Consider the following 22,883-nt stretch of genomic DNA (forward strand, 5'->3'; position numbering starts at 1 on the left):
ATATATTTAGCGACAGTCCGTTTTTATATATAACTAGCTGTATTACCCGGCTTCGCTCAGTGTTTATAAAATAAACCGCTTAAACATGACTAAGCTAATAGTAAACATTTGATTTAAAAAAAAAAAAATTTTTTAAAAATTTAATATTTAAAAAATAAAATCAAAAAAAAAATGAAAAAAAAAAATAAAAAAAAAAAATGAAAATTTTTTTTTAAAAAATCAAAAAAAAAAAATCAAAATTTTTTTTTTCAGTTGCCTTTTAGGGCTTCGCCCCTTCGCGTCCCTATGATAAATTGCCGTCTAGGGCTTCGCCCCTCTTAGTTAATGCCTATTAGGGCTTCGCCCCTCCGTGCCCCCATGATTGAATGCCGTCTAGGGCTTCGCTCCCCTTAGTTAATGCCTTTTAGGGCTTCGCCCCTCCGCGCCCCCATGATTAAATGCCGTCTAAGGCTTCGCCCTCATGATCAGTTGCCTTTTAGGGCTTCGCCCCTCCGCGCCCCCATTATTGAATGCCGTTTAGGGCTTCGCCCCCCTTAGCTAATGCCTTTTAGGGCTTCGCCCCTACGCGCCCCCATGATTAAATGCCGTCTAAGGCTTCGCCCCCATGATCAGTTGCCTTTTAGAGCTTCGCCCCTCCGCGCCCCCATGATTAAATGCCGTCTAGGGCTTCGCCCCCCTTAGTTAATGCCTTTTAGGGCTTCGCCACCCGCGCCCCCAAGATTAATTGCCGTTTAGGGCTTCGCCCCCCTTAGTTAATGCCTTTTAGGGCTTCGCCCCTCCGCGCCCCCATGATTAAATGCCGTCAAGGGCTTCGCCCCCATGATCAGTTGCCGTTTAGGGCTTCGCCTCATAAGGCTGCGCCCCCTTTGGCACCCCATGGGGCTGCGCTCCATGAGGCTGCGCCCCCTTCGGGGCCCCATGCGGCTAAGCTCCATAAGGCGGCGCCCCATAAGACAGCGCCCCATAAGGTTGCGCCCCATAAGGCTGCGGCCGATAAGGCTGTGCCCCATAAAGCTGCGCCCTCCGGGCCCCCTTCGAGGCTGCGCCCCTTGTGGCGCCCCTGGCGGGGCTCCATGAAGCTACTCGCGAAACGAATAAAACAAATCGGCGCCCATGGATCGAAAAAAAAAAATCGAATAACGAGTTCGATGACGTCACCGATCTACGGACGACGAAGAAGACGACGACGACGACGACGACGACCAAGGATACTTACATACATACAAAGTCTCTTTCCAAATTATAGATTAGAAGAAGATTAGATATAGATATTCCATTACTTTGCAATTTTTTTCTGGAAATGTCTGCACACAAAGCGCATCTTGATGGGCGACGCAATTGTAAGCAAGTACCTCGAGATTAATTTTTCCTTTCAAAATAGTAACAAACCCTATTCTTACGACGTTCACACTTTTCGCCCCATCTGTTGAAATTGCTACAATTTTAGAGTACTTTGGCTAAAGAGCCGCGGTTTGCCGACCCCTGGTTTAGGATAATGGAGAATGCTTACCAAAATTATCTCTATTTCTTCCAATAAATAAAAATTATAACAATTAAAATAAATAAAACAAGTAAGCCAACTAATAGATCTGTGTATTTATATTCAATTTTCATTCCTCTTAAAATTATTAAAATTCATGAGAGGGGGGCACCAGAAACATCATGGCAAGCATGCAGCTAAAATGTAAGAATATTAACAGTATTTATACAATTTTATTTTTTTTTATATTTTTCCCAGTATGCAATTTATTATGTGACCAGAGGCTAGATTTTCGAGTAAATGATTTTAAACAAATTTCACATTTGTGTAGTTTTATCCCAGTATGCGATTTTTTATGTTTCTCGAGGTTAGATTTTTCAGAAAATGATTTTAAACAAATTTCACATTTGTGTGGTTTTATCCCAGCATGCAATTTTTTATGTTTGTCAAGACCAGATTTTTGAGTAAATTGTTTTACACAAATAATACACTTGTAAGGCTTTTCCCCCGTGTGAGATCGCAAATGTTTCACAATATCACCTTTACGAGCAAATGATTTTGAACAAATGTCACATTTGTGTGGTTTTATACCAGCATGTGAATTTTTATGTTGCTCGAGGGTAGATTTTCGAGAAAATGATTTTAAACAAATGTCACATTTGTGTGGTTTTATCCCAGCATGCAGTTTTTTATGTTTATCGAGACTAGACATTTGAGTAAATTGTTGTAGACAAATTTCACACTTGTAAGGCCCTTCCCCCGTGTGAGATCCCAAATGTGACACAAGTTGATTTTTACGAACATATGATTTTAAACAAATGTCACATTTGTGTGGTTTTATCTCAGCATGCAATTTTTTATGTTTCTTGAAGTTAGATTTATCAGAAAATGATTTTAAACAAATATCACACTTGTAAGGCCTTTCCCCCGTGTGAGATCTCAAATGTGACAAAAGATCAATTTTACGATAATATGATTTTAAACAAATGTCACATTTGTGTGGTTTTATACCAGCATGCATTTTTTTATGTTTGTCGAGACTAGACATTTGAGTAAATTGTTGTAGACAAATATCACACTTGTAAGGCTTTTCACCCGTGTGAGTTCTTAAATGTTGGACAAGTGTATCTTTTCGAATAAATGATTTTAAACAAATGTCACATTTGTGTAGTTTTATCTCAGCATGCAATTTTTTATGTTGCTTGAGGTAAGATTTTTGAGAAAATGATTTTAAACAAATGTCACATTTGTGTGGTTTTATCTCAGCATGTAATTTTTTATGTTGCTCGAGGACAGGTTTTAGAGTAAATGATTTTAAACTTATTTCACACTTGTAAGGCTCTTCACCCATGTGAGTTCTAAAATGTTTGACAAGTGTCTTTTTTCGAATAAATGATTTTAAACAAATATCACATTTGAACAGGTTTTCTGCAATATGTGATCTTTTGTGTAATTTTTTTGGCTTTAAACAAATTTCACTATTCATTCGGTGAATTGTTGGTAGTGAAGGCTCATCGTCCCATATTACATCTTCCAATAAAACTTCTTCAGTCTTGATCTTCAAGCAATCATCTAACCTCAGTTGAGACGTTTCGTTGCTTCGAAAACAAGCCTTTCGAAAGCTGATCAATAATTCCAGATTGTTCTTACACGAAAGACACACCGTGTCTGGCAATCCATCGCTTCTTTTAACCTGCAAATAAAAAAAGTAGGATTGAACGGTGAGAAGAGTTGGGAGAACCAATTGGGTCCACAACAATTGTAACCTGTAACCTACATCAATTTGACAGCAGGTCCGAATGCGTTGCTCCAGACGCTCTGAATGAGGATCGCCGAAGATGGAGACGGAAGATTCGGCCGGAGCTAATCCAAGACAAAGCCTGCACTCCATCGTTCCTGTATCGAACTCTGACAGCAACCGGACGACTCGCCTTCGCCCTGCAATTTTTTTTTTTTGTCTAAATTTGGAACTAGTTATACGGGAGAAATGTTAGGCAAAAAATTATTTGGTTATTTTATAATTCCAATTGGTCTAATAGAATATATAATAAACGAACAGTAATTTATTCATTTTTGTTCAGTAAATAATAATTTTTTTATCAGTAAATAAATCCATTTTGATCAGTATTTTATTTAAAATTATTTCTCAGTCACGGATCCGGATTCACGTTACAGTTCGGGGCCGGATTCCTGTTTCAGTTCTCGATTTCCGATTTCTGTTTCAGTTCCGATTCAAATTAATTATTACTACACGTATTGAAACTTTATTTAAAATCATGTATCAATTTGTTTCAGACACCCCCCGTTGAAATTTCAACGGGCACATTATTACAAATATGAAGTAGATAATAAAATAGATAGATTAAAAATAAGCGAGTAAAGGTCTGTTCATACCTATCCAGCACGGATTCACGCAAGTGCGGATAGTACTCTCTGGCACATTCTACATACATATATGGACGTATTCATTCTCCATTCGCGCATGCTCATTTACGCATTCATGCGCGTCCATATAGAATGTACCAAAGAATACTATCCGCACTAGCATGACACCTGCATGATACGGGTCGTGCTGGATAGGTATGAACAGACCTTAAAACTATAAATACATTCATAAATTGTAATTGAACGTACATATGTATGTGAGTTGTACCAAACGTGTTAGAGCGGTCCTCGCGTTGGGAAGATGGGAAGATGGCGTACGTGCATAGGTGTCGTATAATACGTGGGGACCTGGACCCTTGACTGACCTGTGATATGTTCCTGGTTGGCCGCTCGTCGTTTAGTCGTCTAGGTGAAAAGCTGGCGGACCTACGGAAATACCTAGACCTACCTTCCGGAAAGTGAGTGGGAAGGTCACATGCGTGGAAGATTCAGGAGACGCAGAGGACGAACTGGTTGGAGGTCAGGCGGGGGAGAAGCCAAGCCAACCCAACCTAAACATGCTGCCAACTGCCAACTGCCAACTGACGGGACGATGACGAGTATTTTAAATGTGATTTATCTTTAATTAGTAAAACTCAGAGAAATGTTATAACATTTCGGAGTGTATTTAATTGATCAGTAATTTATTCAGCTTTTGATCAACAACAATAACTAAATTTTTAGTCATTATTTCGACATTATCAATGAGTATTCTAAATGATCAGTGCGCTGTGATCAGTTATTCAGTCATATATTTGGGTATTAAACTAAATGATCTGTATAACGAACGGTTTGCGCGCGCTTATACTGATCTCGCGGTGGGAAATGCAGAGGGCGGGTACGTCGTCCTTCCAGGAATCGCGTTATGGGAAACGTTGACTAACCTGGGATATCGAAGGTTTTTCGGGAAGGTTCCTGATTGCTGGCTCGACTCGATGAATCACCGCTGGTCTGGTGACAACAGCGGGTGGTAGAGGTTGGAGACAAGCTCTGTACTGCCTGTAAGACAGGGTTACGATGGTGCCAGAGTAATGAGTGGTGTATACAACGGTCTACAAAAGAAGATAACTGAACTCGAACCAAACGCTCATTACGTTCACTGTGCAGCTCATAATTTAAATCTCGACATTAAAGATACCCTATCTGATGTGCCAAAAGCTTCTTATTTTTTTGATGTGGTTGAACAAATTTATAAATTTTTCGCTGTCAGCATTAACAGATGGGAAGTTTTTAAGGAAAATTCACCATCAGTTACTTTAAAAAGATTGAACCCTACTCGTTGATCTTCAAGACTAGATTCCATCAATGCACTTCGATATTCATATACAGATGTTTTAAAATGTTTTACAGAAATAATTAAAAAAAGTAAAAGAAAGGATGAACAATCAGAAGCAAAGGGACTAAAAAAGAAAATGGAAAGTTTCGAATTTATTATCCTACTCGTGCTTTTTGATAACATTCTTCAGCCTCTCAACTTTGTATCAAAGCTCCTACAATCAAAAAACGTCGATGTCATCAGTGCTCAGTCGATGATCAAAAATGCATACGACAATCTCAATCGTTTTAGGAATACATTTGAAGAATTTGTAACGATTTCATCAACGATTGCAACAAAATGAGGTTTGGAGTAGGGTTTCTGACCCGGGTCGACCCGGGACAGACATTCCCGGGAATTCACGGAATTTTTGTTGTCCCGTGTCCCGGGAATTTTTATCTCAAATCCCGGGAATTTGATTTAAAAAATTCTCTTAAACATACAAAATTTTCACGACTACACGAAGGGAAATAGTAAATCAAATACACAAAGAATCGCAAAATATTCTCAAAAATTAAAATCGAAGAAAGAAGAAGACTAAAACTGATTTTTTTAACATAAAATTTAAATAATTCTGATTTTATACCGAACAAAACATTCTTTAAATGTTGTAATAAAAGCGAATGTACTAAAGAATACTGTCCGTACTTGCAGGATTCGGGTTGTGCTGGATAGGTATAATCAGACCTTCAATCGGGACGCCTGACAACCCTAGGCATAATGGAGTTGATCATTTTTATTATCAATTCCATTACTTTGCAATTTTTTTCTGGAAATGTCTGCACACAAAGCGCATCTTGATGGGCGACGCAATTGTAAGCAAGTACCTCGAGATTAATTTTTCCTTTCAAAATAGTAACAAACCCTATTCTTACGACGTTCACACTTTTCGCCCCATCTGTTGAAATTGCTACAATTTTAGAGTACTTTGGCTAAAGAGCCGCGGTTTGCCGACCCCTGGTTTAGGATAATGGAGAATGCTTACCAAAATTATTTCAATTTCTTCCAACAAATAAAAATTATAACAATTAAAATAAATAAAACAAGTAAGCCAACTAATAGATCTGTGTATTTATATTCAATTTTCATTTCTCTTAAAATTATTAAAATTCATGAGAGGGGGGCACCAGAAACATCATGGCACGCATGCAGCTAAAATGTAAGAATATTAACAGTATTTATACAATTTTATTTTATTTTATATTTTTCCCAGTATGCAATTTATTATGTGACCAGAGGCTAGATTTTCGAGTAAATGATTTTAAACAAATTTCACATTTGTGTAGTTTTATCCCAGTATGCGATTTTTTATGTTGTCCGAGGTTAGATTTTTGAGAAAATGATTTTAAACAAATTTCACATTTGTGTGGTTTTATCCCAGCATGCAATTTTTCATGTTTGTCAAGACCAGATTTTTGAGTAAATTGTTTTAGACAAATTTTACACTTGTAAGGCTTTTCCCCCGTGTGAGATCGCAAATGTTTCACAATACCACCTTTACGAGCAAATGATTTTAAACAAATGTCACATTTGTATGGTTTTATACCAGCATGCAATTTTTTATGTCCCTCGAGGTAAGATTTTTGAGAAAATGATTTTAAACAAATGTCACATTTGTGTGGTTTTATCCCAGCATGCAGTTTTTTATGTTTGTCGAGACCAGTTTTTTGAGTAAATGATTTTAAACAAATTGCACACTTGTAAGGCGTTTCTCCCGTGTGTGATCTCAAATGTTTCACAATATCACTTTTACGGGCAAATGATTTTAAACAAATGTAACATTTGTGTGGTTTTATACCAGCATGTGAATTTTTATGTTGCTCGAGGGTAGATTTTCGAGAAAATGATTTTAAACAAATGTCACATTTGTGTGGTTTTATCCCAGCATGCAATTTTTTATGTTTGTCGAGACTAGATTTTTGAGTGAATGGTTTTAAACAAATTTCACACTTGTAAGGCTTTTCCCCAGTGTGAGTTTGTGAATGTTTCACAAGATCACTTTTACGAGCAAATGACTTTAAACAAATATCACATTTGTGTGGTTTTATACCAGCATGCGATTTTTTATGTTGCTCGAGGTTAGATTTTTGAGAAAATGGTTTTAAACATATGTCACATATGTGTTGTTTTATCCCAGCATGCTTTTTTTTATGTTCATTGAGGGAATATTTTTGAGTAAATTGTTTTAGACAAATTTCACACTTGTAAGGCGTTTCCCCCGTGTGAGATCTCATATGTGACACAATATAATTTTTATGAGCAAATGATTTTAAACAAATGTCACATTTGTATGGTTTTATCCCAGTATGCAATTTTTCATGTTCCTCGAGGTAATATTTTAAAGTAAATGATTTTAAACAAATTTCACATTTGTAAGGCTTTTCACCCGTGTGAATTTTTAAATGTCTGACAAGTGTACAGTTTTGAGTAAATGATTTTAAACAAATGTCACATTTGTGTGGTTTCATACCAGCATGCGATTTTATATGTATCTCAAGACTAGATTTATCAGTAAACGATTTGAGACAAATTCCACACTTGCAAGACTTTTCCCCCGCGTGAGATTTCAAATGCGACACAAGTTGATTTTTTCGAACAAATGATTTTAAACAAATGTTACAGTTGTGTAGTTTTATCCCAGAATGAATTCTTTTATGTTCCTCGAGGTGACATTTTTGAGAAAACGATTTTAAACAAATTTCACACTTGTAAGGCTTTTCACCCGTGTGAGTTTTTAAATGTCTGACAAGTATACTTTTTCGAATAAATGATTTTAAACAAATTTCACACTTGTATAGTATCCCAGCATGCAATGTTTTATGTTTCTCGAGAACAGATTTTTGAGTAAAAGATTTTAGACAAATTTCACACTTGTAAGGCTTTTTCCCCGTGTGAGATATCAAATGTGACACAAGATCACTTTTACAATCATATGATTTTAAACAAATTTCACACTTGTAAGGCTTTTCACCCGTGCGAGTTCTTAAATGTTTGACAAGTGCATTTTTTCGAATAAAAGATTTTAAACCAATATCACATTTGAACAGGTTTTCTCTAGTATGTGATCTTTTGTGTTTCCCGAGACTAGATCTTTCCGAAAATGATTTCAGACAAATTTCACACTTGTAAGGCTTTTCCCCCGTGTGACATCGCAAAATATGTTTCATTATGCCATCTTTACGAGCAAATGATTTTAAACAAATGTCGCATTTGTGAGGTTTTATACCAGTATGCAATTTTTTATGTTCCTTGAGGTCATATTTTCGAGAAAATGATTTTAAACAAATTTCACACTTGTAAGGCATACTTTCCCCAGTGTGAGATCTCAAATGTGACAAAAGATCAATTTTACGAACATATGATTTTAAACAAATGTCACATTTGTGTGGTTTTATCCCAGAATGCACTTTTTTATGTTCCTCGAGGTTAGATTTTTGAGAAAATGATTTTAAACAAATTTCACACTTGTAAAGCTTTTCAACCGTGTGAGTTCTTAAATGGTTGACAAGTGTATTTTTTCGAATAAATGATTTTAAACAAAAATCACATTTGAACAGGTTTTCTCCACATTTTTCTCCAGTACAAATTTCACTATTCTTTCGGTGAATTGTTGGTAGTGAAGGCTCATCGTCCCATATTACATCTTCCAATAAAACTTCTTCAGTCTTGATCTTCAAGCAATCATCTAACCTCAGTTGAGACGTTTCGTTGCTTCGAAAACAAGCCTTTCGAAAGCTGATCAATAATTCCAGATTGTTCTTACACGAAAGACACACCGTGTCTGGCAATCCATCGCCTCTTTTAACCTGCAAATAAAAAAAGTAGGATTGAGCGGTGAGAAGAGTTGGGGAACCAATTGGGTCCACAACAATTGTAACCTGTAACCTACATCAATTTGACAGCAGGTCCGAATGCGTTGCTCCAGACGCTCTGGATGAGGATCGCCGAAGATGGAGACGGAAGATTCGGCCGGAGCTAATCCAAGACAAAGCCTGCACTCCATCGCTCCTGTATCGAACTCTGACAGCAACCGGACGACTCACCTTCGCCCTGCAATGCTGGCTAGGAGTTGTTGAGTAGCTGCCTTCTGAACGACAACTGAGACAGACCCTCTGATGCTTCCTCTGGTGCACACCGCTATACTGGCGATACTGGAGCTGGTCGCTGGTCGCTGGTCGCTGGTCGCTGGTCGCTGATCGCTGGTCTCCAAGTATCGTCACAACCCCACCAGTCTCGGCTGGTGGTCGGTGGCCAAGCGAAGGGCCACGTAAACACCTATGTTTACGCGCCAACCGTTATCTAACAACTGTCAGTTGTGTAGGCTAGCCGCTGTCAGGGTGGCCAACACCAAACACACATCGGCCAAATCGTGGGTCGTAAGGCCACGAAAGCCGACGATCAGACAAGTAGTCTGAACACGCCTAGTGTGTGAGAGATGTTACTGTTCCATGTATTTTGTAAGTAAATGAAAATAGGGTCTTATTCTTAATGGTTCGGTGATTATTTCGCAAAAATCGTAAGTGAAGTAAGAAGAGGCTAGTAAAATGCGATCTCACGCAAGTCACTAAAATCTTGATAGCGGAACACCATTCTTAACCCTTTGAGTGCTGACGTCTTTTCTGTTGAAAGCCCGCCACGCTGAAAATTTCGCCGACATTCCCAACTAGAATTATTTATAAAACCAATAGAAAGCAGATGTTCCGACCAAGTCTTCATGGTCAGCTTTCGTGGCGTTACGACCAAAGGAGCCGTTTTGGAGGGAGATCGGCGCAGAGCGCGCGTCCACGCCTACTATTCGTTTTCCGCGTCGGTCGAGTGAACATCTCTGTTCGCTACCGAGTTGGTTCCCACCACCGAGTCCCGATCAGCTCAGCCTTGATCGGCAGACGATACTGGAAGTACAGCTTCAGTATACGTCCGGTGAGAAGTGAGGAATTCCTGGTCTCTCTTCGTCGAAGTCAGATCACGGAGCCACGTGGTTGAGTGAGGTTACCATAACCTCTTGAACACGTGCGCGCTAATTTCAAGTCGGACTCCCCCCCCCCCCCTTTTTCTGTCCCCCCTGCTTGATCTCTGTATATACATATATATATAAAATACAGTCACCATACAAACAGAATTATAACCTGTTTTCATTACTATTCAATTTCCCGCCTTTGCCCCGTATCACCCTCACTTACGCACACTGTACGAGAGAGAGAGAGATATACATCGAGCCGAGCCGACAGCAGCAGAGACCAGACCGCAGACGACGACCTGTGGATCCCTTGGAGGAAACCAGCCCCGCCCACGCTTACCACGAGCTTCTACGAAACCGACTTCCGGGGTGCTCTCGAGTTGAACATCCCTGGAGTCTGTACATTTGGTCCTTCGATAGCCGAATCCTCCAGAGCTGGTCTGTCAACGTCGTCTAAGCCAGGTTGGTCGTAATTAGCATTTTTCTGTTGTTGCTGTGATTTTTGGTCGCCAGCGTCCATTTTGTGTTTTCCGTGTCCATTGTCCTTTGTTTACCCTTTTCACCGCGTACAAGATGGCTGATGAGCATCGGAAAACGCGTAAAGGTATTCGCTCACGCTTAACAAAAAATGCAAACAAATTGGAGGGAGATCTGAGCATTTCCATGCTCAAAATCAGACTTGAGTTAATTAAACCGTTGTTGTCCGAGTTCGAATCGGTCCAAGCTCAGCTTGACGAGCTGGACGAAGCGGAGGCTCGGGCCTCTGAGTCCGTCATCGACAAATTTGAAACGGACTATTTTATCGCCCTCGAGCGATGTATGGAGATGCTCAGAGTGCGGGAGCCGCAATTGGGCATTCCGCCGGTAGATGTCGCTGCATCCGCCATTACACCTGTGCCGCAATCACCCATACCGCAATCAAATATAGCAATCAAATTGCCCCGGTTGGAGTTGCCCACGTTTGAGGGCAACATCCAAAATTGGCCCCTTTTTTCGCAACGCTTCTTGGTCGCGATGGCCGGCGAAACTTCTCAAATCGCCCGTTTCCAATACTTGTTGGCAGTCCTAAAGGGAGAACCCAATCGTGTAGTCAGTGGCTTAGAGTTAGCTGATGATTCCTTTTCCCGCGCTTGGTCCATTCTGGAGCAGCGCTACAACAATAAAAAAATTGTTGTTCAGTCCCATATTAGAGCAATATTAGACGCGGAACAAGTTGCGTCTAATAATTACGCAAGTTTGCATCGTTGCATAGACGATGCGAACATGCATGTCCGTGCACTGGCCAACTTAGGCGTCCCGGTCGAAACGTGGGACGACATTTTGGTCATGTGCATCACGAGGAAGCTCGATCGATACACGGTTCGACAATGGGAGCTTCAAGCGCCAAAATATGAGGATTGCACTTACCACAAACTCATCGAATTTTTGACGCTCCATTGCCAGTCGATGGCAAATGCCGACTACGTCTTAAAAGGCGAGTCAAATCTTCGACCAAGAACCGCTACTGGCCAAAGGGCGGCCGCTTTACATGTGGGAGGGGAAAGCCCCTCCTGCATCAACTGTAGCGGAAGTCACTCGCTACTAGCATGCACATCTTTCCGCCGTATGAGCGGTGATGAGCGTAGGGCGGCCGCTATCAAACATAGGTTATGTCTGAACTGTCTGAGACCGGGTCACATGGTTCAAGCGTGCCGAACCAAACAAAGATGCGTGCGTTGCGGTCGGGCGCACCACACGCTCTTGCATGACGCAACGGCGTATCAGGCTTCACCTTCAAACAAGGTCAAAACTTCCCAGAGCCCCCAGAATTCGAAGTACGTCAAACCCGTAGAACCGGCGGCGGTTTTACATTCGGTGAGACACGCGACGCCTTCACATTCCCGCACCGTTTTGTTATGTACCGTAGAAGTACAAGCACGCGGCCGTGATGGGCAGTTGCATAAAGTGCGGGCGTTACTTGATAATGGCTCCGAGGTCAACATAATGTCCGAGGACTTAAGAAGGCGACTCGCCTTGAAGTCAAAAAAGATGGACGTCAACCTGCTGGGAGTAGGTTTAAATAGGACGTCCATCTCCTATGGCGCGGTAGTGCGCATACTACCGCGTCTCCCCAACCTAAGCGCCGGCATGGACATTGATTGCGCAATCATGTCCGACATTACGCATCAACTGCCATCGCGCAATGTGTCTGAGATACGGAGCCATTTGCCGCTTCATCTTCCCCTTGCTGATCCGTCATTTGATTCTCCCGGTACGGTTGATATGGTGATGGGTAGCGACATCTATCATGCCATATTGCGCAACGGAAGGCGCACCATTTCCATTCCCTCACGCGGTGACAGACAAGGAAGCATAACCATGCTAAACACCGCGTACGGTTGGATTTTAGGTGGTTCTATTGCCGCTCCCGCATCTTCGAACAATGCACGTAGCTGCAACCTCTCACTCATGCGCTCCATCAGAGCATTCTGGGAGCTAGAAGAACCGCACCCCTCCAAGGTAGGGTTAGATGAGGGTCATCCCGCCGAGCAGTCATTCATACATGGGACTACTCGCGATTCTTCGGGTCGGTTTATGGTCAGACTGCCATTCAAGGCAGACAGTCACTTATTAGGCGATTCACGCACTGCGGCGGAAAAAAGATTCCGTGCGCTTAAGGGCAGATTTGCTCGTAACGAACAATTTCGCAATCGTTACGAGGCATTTCTGCAGGAATTTATCGATCTGGGGCATATGTCGGAGTGCAATTCAGAATCCGTCCCAAATTTCTATCTCCCTCACCACGCCGTCTCCAAAGAAAGCAGCCTCACTACAAAGCTACGCGTAGTGTTTGACGGGTCGGCAAAGTCATCTTCGGGAACATCTCTAAATGACGTTCTCCATGTCGGTCCACGAGTTCAGGACGACATATTCGACATTTTATTACGTTTTCGGCAGCACTCAGTTGCAGTGACTGCGGACATCGAAAAGATGTACCGACAAATCAGGGTACATCCAGATGACCAACCATTTCAACGCATTATCTGGAGTTTGGGTAAAGGGGCGCGAACGTATCAGCTAAACACTGTGACGTACGGCACTGCCTGTGCTTCATTCTTGGCAACCCGTTGTTTGAGGGCCTTAGCCGATGAACATAGGGCGGAATTTCCCGAAGCTTCCACAGTGTTAAGCAGAGACTTTTACGTCGATGACTTGCTCTCGGGTGCCAGTAGCGTCCAGGAACTCACAAAACTGGCCGAGCAAATTAACTATATTCTGGCTCGGGCTGGTCTCCCTCTTCGAAAATGGGCTTCCAACACCACTGAACCCATCTCCATAATACCCGCTTCCGATCAGGGCACCGATCACTGCCATGTGATCAGCAAGGACGAGACATCCACTCTCGGATTGAACTGGCACACCAAATGTGACACGTTCGCTTTCCCCATCAATCTGAATACAAATGCGCAATTCACGAAACGGAATATACTAGCCCAAATAGCGCGGTTGTTTGACCCACTGGGCTTATTGGGCCCTACCATCGTTCTTGCAAAACAGTTAATGCAAGAACTATTCCGCGGGGGCCTCAATTGGGACGAGGCTATTCCCGAGAGATTAGCGTCCCAATGGGAGATTTTCATATCACAATTGCCCAAATTGAGGGACATAATGATTCCCAGACATGTTTTATTACCTAACCCGGTGAGCATTACGCTACTCGGGTTTTGCGATGCATCGCAAAAGGCATACGGCGCATGCATTTATGCGCTGTCCACCGACCGATTGGGACATCGCGTCTGTAGATTGTTTTGCGCAAAATCTCGAGTCGCCCCCTTAAAGACTTTGACTATTCCCAGATTGGAACTGTGCGGCGCCCATTTACTTCACACATTGGTAGAGCGAGTTAGAGTCGCAATCACCGTTCCGATTGACGAGGTGATTTTATGGACTGATTCTACCATCGTGTTAGCTTGGCTCAAGGGTGAATCTTCACGTTGGACGACCTTTGTGTCCCATAGGGTAGCCAAAATCCAGTCAATGAGTGGAAAGCATTCCTGGAACCATATAAGTTCCCAGGACAATCCCGCTGATTCTTTGTCTCGAGGATTCATGCCCTCTGAATTACAAACCATGTCATTGTGGTGGAATGGACCCAAATGGATCCTCCAGGACAGGAACACATGGCCAAAGAGCCAGGTTCCCATTGAAGAGCCTCAAATAGAGGCTAAAGGGACGCGTGTAGCCCTAGTCGCTAGTACTAGTGACTGGGAGTTATTATCCCGATACTCTTCGTGGCACACGTTGACCAGAATTACTGCCTATTGCCTACGATTTATCGCGGCGTTGAGAAGAAGGGGGTCCATTAGTGGTCCACTATCGCGTACCGAACTAATCGCCGCGGAAACTAAAATCATCAAGCACGTTCAGTCGCGATTTTACAAAAGGGAAATTGCCCTACTCGAATCAGCGTTGCCAATTCCTAACAATCGCCTGAAGGCCTTAAGACCTTTTTTGGATCCAGAAGGTGCCCTACGGGTGGGAGGGCGATTGAGCCACACTCATTGGCAGTTTGAGCGCAAGCACCCTCTGATTGTTCCAGCTAAAGCCCATATTACGGAGTTGCTAGTTAGAGCCGCTCATGAACAATTACTCCATGCAGGCACACAATTGGTGTCCGCCCACCTTCGAGAAAGGTATTGGCTAATCGGGGGGAGAAACACCGTTAGTCGCGAAATTCGAAGGTGCGTACGGTGCTCCCGGGTCATACCGAGACTTCAACAACCCATAATGGGAGATTTGCCAGCATTACGCACTGCCCCGGCACGTCCGTTCCTTAATTGTGGCGTAGATTACGCCGGCCCGATCCTCATCAAGGAGAAAGCGTCCCGAAATCGGTCTTTCCTGAAAGCCTACATCTGCATATTCGTTTGCCTTGCTACCAAGGCTGTACATTTAGAGGTAGTGCAGAGTTTAACGTCCAGGGCATTTATCGACGCACTGAAGAGATTCATATCTCGGAGGGGGCTCGTGGCTGAGATCTGGTCCGATAACGCCACTAACTTTATAGGAACCGATAGAATGCTCACTAAACTGCTAGCATCAACCGCTCATAAGCAATCGCTACATTCATTTTGTTCTGAAAAGGGAATAAACTGGCGCTTCATTCCACCACGGGCTCCGCACTTTGGTGGGCTGTGGGAGGCCGCCGTAAGGTCAATGAAGCGCCACTTAAAACGCGTCATGGGTAGTACAACCGTAACGTACGAGTCTTTGAATACTCTAATAACACAAATAGAAGCCGTATTGAACTCGCGACCTTTGACCCCGTTGTCATCTGACCCTTCCGACCTAATTCCCCTCACTCCTGGTCATTTCCTAGTTGGTGGGCCACTGATTGCGCTACCTCAGGAAGATCTGGTCGATCAACCCTTAGCGAGGGTGTCAACTTACAAGCACCTGCAGCAGATGTTGCAGCATTTCTGGAAGAGATGGGCCCGAGAGTACGTCACGCTACTGCAGCAGCGCCACAAGAGTGGCTCCAGGGAGTCACCCAACTTGCAGCCGGGGGATATGGTGATAGTCGCCGAAGAAAACGCACCTCCCTTGGAATGGCCCATGGGACGGATCCTAGCCGTTCATCCTGGCCACGACGGAGTGGTGCGAGTCATCACCATTCGCACAGTAAAGGGAGTTATCAAAAGAGCAGCTCGGCGAGTTGCTCGACTGCCTGTTGAGCAACATTCGGTTAATTTGTGCAACGGAGTGGCGAGCGTTCATAACGTCCCACATTAAAGTTGGCGCGTTATTTGTATCTGTGTTGTGGATTCAGTTTATGTGTTTTAACTTAAGTTTTTGAGTTGCTTTTCTTTTATGCTTCTCTTGTTGGTTTGATTGGTGCTTTGTAATGGAGCTATCAGGATAGATTGGGACATATAACGGTTGAACAATATTGTTACCTAGCATTGGTGTTGGTTATTTGTTGGTGTTTTGGTTGTTTGTTTGTCTATTTTTTGTTTGTTTCTTGCCGGCTTAGTCAGCTGCTTATGTAGGATGGGAAACTGACGGTGGACTAATGTTATTTTGTTTGCTGACTGGGTTATTTTGTTGTGTTGTTTTTTATTTTGTTGTTATTTTTTTGCTTATTTGCTTGGTTTTTGTGTATTTCATTAGTCGCTTGTGCACCATTAATTCTTGTTTGTTTTGGAATTCGATCCTCTGACTTCCAACGGGGGGAGTATGTTCCGACCAAGTCTTCATGGTCAGCTTTCGTGGCGTTACGACCAAAGGAGCCGTTTTGGAGGGAGATCGGCGCAGAGCGCGCGTCCACGCCTACTATTCGTTTTCCGCGTCGGTCGAGTGAACATCTCTGTTCGCTACCGAGTTGGTTCCCACCACCGAGTCCCGATCAGCTCAGCCTTGATCGGCAGACGATACTGGAAGTACAGCTTCAGTATACGTCCGGTGAGAAGTGAGGAATTCCTGGTCTCTCTTCGTCGAAGTCAGATCACGGAGCCACGTGGTTGAGTGAGGTTACCATAACCTCTTGAACACGTGCGCGCTAATTTCAAGTCGGACTCCCCCCCCCCCCTTTTTCTGTCCCCCCTGCTTGATCTCTGTATATACATATATATATAAAATACAGTCACCATACAAACAGAATTATAACCTGTTTTCATTACTATTCAATTTCCCGCCTTTGCCCCGTATCACCCTCACTTACGCACACTGTACGAGAGAGAGAGAGATATACATCGAGCCGAGCCGACAGCAGCAGAGACCAGACCGCAGACGACGACCTGTGGATCCCTTGGAGGAAACCAGCCCCGCCCACGCTTACCACGAGCTTCTACGAAACCGACTTCCGGGGTGCTCTCGAGTTGAACATCCCTGGAGTCTGTACAGCAGATATAAAAATTGTAGCTAATCCAAACAAACTCTAGATAACTACTGCTGAGGATTTTGAGTTTTGCAAAGGTGTGATTAAACTCTCTAATATAGCTTGCAAAAATATAAAATAAACAAAAGAAGTCTATTAATGAATGTATTTTTTTAAAACTATTTCAATCTTCTTCATTGTTGTTAAAATGTAATGCTCACAATCTAAAATACTCAGCAGTTAGATACTCAGCATTTTTTTAAATGATACCTGGAAAGGCTTATCGGATAGTATTCTTGTTCAGTGGCCGACTGGGATTGAAATCAGTTCTTGCCAGGAGTCAAAGGAGGCCCGGTCCACCCAGGGTTAAAAAAATTGTTTCCCCCCCCCCATATAATAAAATTTTCTTCTTTCCATTACGCTAAAAATCAAGGGTAAAAAATAAATAGAATTTTAAAAATGGGAACAAAAAAATTTAGGTACAAGAAAAATGGCAAAAGAAAAATAGATCCATAAATTACATTGTACATTTCGTTTTAACCCTTGTCCTAGGTAAATAGAATGCATGATAAAATAATGCGGCATAAAAGCGGATTTCACTTTCGGTAGAAAACAATGCATAATATTTTCGATTAATATTAATCGAAAAACGGGCTTTTGGGAAGGGGGCCCCTATCCTATATTTATATATACATGGATGTGTCTAGATTAAGAATAGATTTTACATTCGGAAACTGTTTAAAATTGTGTATTTAAATCTTATTATATTGTCGAAGTATAATCAAATGTTATTTTGAAAGTATGAAGTAAATAAATCATTGGTTGGTGATGAATCGTCCGATCAAAATTGTTTTAAGCAATTCAGTTTAAATTATTCACGGAAATTTGTTTATTCCCAGTTTTATTTCAGTAGGTAGTTGTTACATATGTAGGTATATACATAATCTTGAGGTTGGAAATGGGCCCAAGCAAATGTTGAAAAGCAGGTATTAATTGTTTCGTGTATATCGTAAGAAATTTGTTTTGTTGAAATACCCAAACTTTAGGTTCCAAAGTGCAATATCCTGTAAATTTTTACACACGTAAAATGAAATAGTTAAAAAGTTATTCAATTTTACTGAGGGCCCATATTTTCTAACAGATAGCGGGGCCCATTTGCCATCAGGCAACATCGCTTGTATGACCAGTCCGTCATTGTTCTTGTTTATTTTGTACATGCTCAAAATATAACGCCTATCGGTGTTTTTCAGGCCATGGATTTGTTGGCAAAACGCCGATCAGCGTTGGTCATCATTCAAAGGGTTAAGGTCTGACCGCACTATGCGACAACCGAACGATCCGACACTTCACAATAGTACGCGACCAAATATTGTTTGTATGAGACATAACGCACTGTGCGACAGTCGCATGACGTAGAATGACACCTTGCGTCAAAGTTGACTTTTCGACCAACTTTGACGCAAGGTGTCGTTCGCGACGCGACGCAAGTGTCGTTGAGTGGGGATTGCCTTGCGACAATTATTCTCCTTCTTCATATCGTGACTTTGAAATAGCATGTAGCCATAATCTTTTGGTTTTTATCGACTGTTCTTCTTCCTCGCATATCAAATATACTATAATAGCGTCCGTTTCGTCTATCTTGCTCCGAGGCACCGAACGAATGATTGACATAATTTACTGCGTAGTGTCGCATCGCTGTCGTTCAAGTGCGGTTTACCTAATATTGTCGCACACTGTTGTGAAGTGTCGGATCGTTCGTTTGACGCATAGTGCGGTCAGACCTTTACGACCAAATATTATGGTACCAATTTATCGTTGACATTGTTAAGTTCGATTTGACGGTTTAGTTGACATCTGTATATTTTCTGAATGATGCTGTGTAGACTTTGTCTCCGTTCTGCATCACCCTCGTCTTCAATCTCCATCTATGACAATTCTGAGCATCTGGAACAACGCATCTTGACCTGCTGTCAGCTCCAAGTCCGTTGCAGTTATCGATTCCGTCGTGACAAAAATGTTTGACAAGGTGTTGGGCAACGTGAAATAAAAACAAATTAGAAATCTTAACATCTAAGAACTGTTTGTTTACTTTTTATTGCCACTTGTTAACAAGGGTTAAAAATAAACAAATGAATAGAAAACAAAGTTTTGTGTTTTTTTTTAAATATAATATTTAAAATACAATATATGCATTGATCACAAAATATTTTCGCATTTTTAACCGGATAATTTAAATATAATACTTGAATTATATAAACATATTTAAATTCATTAAATCGTGTTGTGGTTGGATGACACTATTTCCATTTTGTCATGACGGTACTTGTACTTACAATATTAACAGGCCTCGTTGCTATTTATATATATTTACCAATAATTTTTTGATTGAGAAAGACGATGCGCTGCCAGATGTGATATGTATTCTGTGTGAAAATAGTCTAAATTATTTAAGCAATTTTAAAAACATGTGCATACAGAGCAATGAAACTATGAAATTGAGATTTACTCGGTGTTCAAATGTCAAAACGGAAGAAATTATACTGGAAGATTTAGTATGGAAAGATGAATTCAGTGTTGAACATCAATCCCCGAGTGTCTGTAATTCTTCTGATAATGATAGAGATAGTGAACGGAAATCAAGAGCTTTAAAAGAGAGCAGTTCAAATTTCATCTCAATTGAAGATGAGAGTAAATCGGTAATGTTGTGTAATTCAGAAGTACAAATATTTTCCGCAATTTTAGATGTGCCTAATCGTTATTTAATGTTACAGAAGCATGGATTAAAAGTAAATACAAGGAATATTGAAATTGAAACTTGGGATAAACCGTACAAGTGTGGTACTTGTTTAAGATCTTTCAAGTTTAAATGTGTTCTCAAGCGACATATGGATAGTCACAATGGGGTGAAAATGCATGAATGTGAAATTTGTTTTAAAAAATTTCTTCGTAAAGCTACCCTGGTGGATCATATCAAAACTCACACCGGGGAAAAACCTTTTCAATGCGATATCTGTTCAAAATCATTTAGTCTAAAATCTTCCCTTTTGAAACACTCGAAAACTCACATATGGGGAAAACCTCACCAGTGCGAAATCTGTTGTCGATCATTTAGAGTCAAATTTAGCCTTTTGAAACATTTGAAAATTCACACTGAGGAAAAAACTCACCAGTGCGAGTCCTCATTCAACACTGAGGAAAATTCACATCAATGTGTTGTGGGTTTGAAATGGTTCAATCCTAAATCTAGCCCCGTAAAACATATGCAATCTCAAGTAAAGATAAAAGAACAATACAAATGTGATAATTGTTTGAAATCCTTCTTTCATAGATCGACTCTAATACTTCATATCAGAACCCACACAGGAGAAAAGCCTTACGAATGTATAAAATGTTTAAAATCGTTTAGTCGTAAATCTAATTTTTTGGCGCACGTGAAAACTCATTCTGAAGATAAACCACACCAATGTGACATTTGTTATAAAACTTTTACTCTCAGAGCCTACTATTTACTACACATGAAAATCCACATTGGAAACAAGCCGCACAAATGTGACATTTGTTTTAAATCATTTATTTCTAGATCTTCCCTTTTAAAACACGTACAAATTCACAGTGGCTTGAAACCATACAAATGTGATATTTGCTCAAAATCGTTCAGTCGTAAATACAACCTTTTGAAACATTCAAATACTCACACTAAGGCTAAACTTCACCAGTGTGAAATCTGTTTAAAATCATTCACCCTGAAATCATATCTTGTGTCTCATAGGAGAACTCACACCGGGGAAAAACCTTACACCTGTGAAATCTGCTTAAAATCATTTACTCTTAGATCCTCTCTTGTGAAACATATGCATTCTCATAGAAATGGAAAAAATTCACATGTATGCAAAATATGTGAAAAATCATTTACTTTTAAATCATCCCTCACAGTCCACTTGAAAACTCACACAGGAGAAAAACCACACCGATGTGAGATATGTTCAAGATCGTTTACTCAGAAATCATCTGTTGTGTCTCATATGAAAATTCACACTGGGGAAAAAAGTCACCATTGTGAAATATGCTTAAAATCATTCACTCATAGATCTTCCCTTGTGAAACACATGCCTACTCATGGATATGTGAAAAGCACACATTTCTGCAAAGTATGCACAAAAGCATTTACTTTTAAATCATATCTTGAACAACACATGAGAACTCACACCGGGGAAAAACCATACCAATGTGATATTTGTTTAAAATCATTTGGTCTTAAATCTGGTATTACAAAACATTTGAGAACACACATTGGAAAAGAACCTATAGTAAAATCATAAAATTGCATTTATATCCCCGCTAAGACTTTTTATTTCACGTCATCAAAGGAAGCACTTGAACGAAAGAGCCAATGTTCAAACATTGTTTCCGATTTACGAGTACTAGAGATTGATGATTGGCCAGCTATATTACTTTGAACAATTGGAAATCGAGTCCTTGTCTAAACGATTTTATTTGTTTCTTAAATCATTTTGGTTATTCAGAGAATATATCGACAATAGTGGACGTAAAAGCCGATCGATAGGAACTCTATCAAAGGCTTTTTCGAAGTCAAGATAGTCGACATCTACGGGTATAGTATTATTAAGAAGGAGAGACCAATCATTGTGCACGGTTAAAAGGTTACTCAGTACTGATCGGCCTTTTATAAAACCATGCTGGTATTTAGATAAAAGGTTGCAAGACTCAAGAAATATAGTCAGTTGAGAGGCGATGATTTTTTTAAAACATTTTAGCAAAATGGGCGAAAGACTGATAGGACGATAATTAGTGGCTTCTAATTTGTTTCCCTTTTTGTAGATAGGAATAATGTTAGAAGTTTTCCATTCGTTGGGTATAAAGGAAGATATAAATTAATGATTGAAGAGTTTAAAGAGGGGACGAGATATGGATAGAGCAGTTTTTTAAAAAAAAAGTGAAGGTAAGTTATCATTACCAGGGGCGGAGTTGTCTCCCAGGTTGTGTAAAACCTCTGAAACGACTTTTTCAGAAAACATATTATTAATTTCTGTTGAAGTTAATATACAATGTATATATTTGGAGGGGGGTATTTAGTGTAGGATTACCCAATGATGTATTTATGTAAATAAACTAGTTTTAAATGTATCATGTATTGTATCTTTTATTACATTTTTAAAACCCTTATTTTTCGAAAGTTTACCGTTGACGAAATAATATGCAATAGGACTACCATAAACCGATGATTTAATATGGGAGAATGAGTTTGATACTGAACAGTCATTGTACATAACGCACGCTAGGGAAATATCTCACCAGTGTGAAATGTGCTTAAAATCATTTCTTTTAGTCTATAGGGGATGAACGAATGAGACGACTGGCATGTTGATGCACGTGCTTTTATTATGAGAGCCAGAGACGGAGTGCGGTAGCCACTGGCTACGTCCACACTACCGATATCTTCACTCGATATTTTCGAATTTTTCATATCCAGTTCCCATATTGCAACCTGTGGTTGTTATTTAGGAACTGGTTATGCAAAAATTCGTAAATATCGGGTGTAGATATCGGTAGTGTGGACGTAGCCACTCTGAACACAGCCGAGTTGGTCCCAACTCGCAGGAAGGTGACCGAACTCGATCGTGTCGTATAGCGAGCCGCCACCAATCCACATGAGATCTCACACTGGGTCAACACTGTATTAATGCGAAGTCTGCTTAAAATCATTTGATATTAAATCAACCTTTGTGATTCATATTAGTGACTATGAGTATGTACCGTTTACCATGAACCATTTTTTTTTGATCTTTCGATTTTCAATCTTTGCCTTCCGATATTTGCGTTTTCTGTCGTT

At 40.8% G+C, this 22,883-nt stretch overlaps 5 protein-coding genes and 1 long non-coding RNA gene across 8 annotated transcripts in view; 3 read left to right on the plus strand and 3 right to left on the minus strand.

The window, feature by feature from the left end:
• Positions 1–22,883, plus strand: part of LOC143921171 (uncharacterized) — an 895,047-nt gene that overhangs the window by 210,313 nt on the left and 661,851 nt on the right. The window lies entirely within an intron of this gene.
• The window catches only part of LOC143921164 (uncharacterized), a 754,379-nt gene that overhangs the window by 209,195 nt on the left and 522,301 nt on the right, over positions 1–22,883 (minus strand). The window lies entirely within an intron of this gene.
• LOC143921145 (uncharacterized) lies at positions 1,576–4,434 on the minus strand. 3 transcript variants are annotated; one of them, XM_077444304.1, is made up of 3 exons: positions 4,231–4,434; positions 3,258–3,418; positions 1,576–3,173 (listed from the first exon to the last, which is right to left on the minus strand). In XM_077444304.1, exons 2-3 carry the CDS (start codon positions 3,369–3,371, stop codon positions 1,704–1,706), a joined length of 1,584 nt encoding a protein of 527 aa, XP_077300430.1. In that variant the 5' UTR covers positions 3,372–3,418; positions 4,231–4,434; the 3' UTR covers positions 1,576–1,703. The 3 variants fall into 3 exon arrangements, with proteins under 3 accessions (XP_077300430.1, XP_077300432.1, XP_077300431.1); XM_077444306.1 differs by having other exon boundaries at positions 1,582–3,173; positions 4,314–4,418; XM_077444305.1 differs by having other exon boundaries at positions 1,582–3,173; positions 3,258–3,864; positions 4,090–4,418.
• Positions 6,270–9,568, minus strand: LOC143921133 (uncharacterized). Its single transcript, XM_077444264.1, has 2 exons — positions 9,109–9,568; positions 6,270–9,025 (listed from the first exon to the last, which is right to left on the minus strand). Exons 1-2 carry the CDS (start codon positions 9,220–9,222, stop codon positions 6,413–6,415), a joined length of 2,727 nt encoding a protein of 908 aa, XP_077300390.1. The 5' UTR covers positions 9,223–9,568; the 3' UTR covers positions 6,270–6,412.
• On the plus strand, positions 10,750–15,948 carry LOC143921600 (uncharacterized). The gene has a single exon (XM_077444950.1). The coding sequence runs from the start codon at positions 10,750–10,752 to the stop codon at positions 15,946–15,948; it is 5,199 nt and encodes a 1,732-aa protein (XP_077301076.1).
• Positions 19,020–22,176, plus strand: LOC143921262 (uncharacterized). The gene is made up of 2 exons (XM_077444475.1): positions 19,020–19,728; positions 19,804–22,176. Exons 1-2 carry the CDS (start codon positions 19,324–19,326, stop codon positions 21,349–21,351), a joined length of 1,953 nt encoding a protein of 650 aa, XP_077300601.1. The 5' UTR covers positions 19,020–19,323; the 3' UTR covers positions 21,352–22,176.

Source organism: Arctopsyche grandis, chromosome 13 (genome assembly GCF_051622035.1).
Source record: "Arctopsyche grandis isolate Sample6627 chromosome 13, ASM5162203v2, whole genome shotgun sequence".
NCBI classification, from domain to species: Eukaryota; Metazoa; Arthropoda; class Insecta; order Trichoptera; family Hydropsychidae; genus Arctopsyche; species Arctopsyche grandis.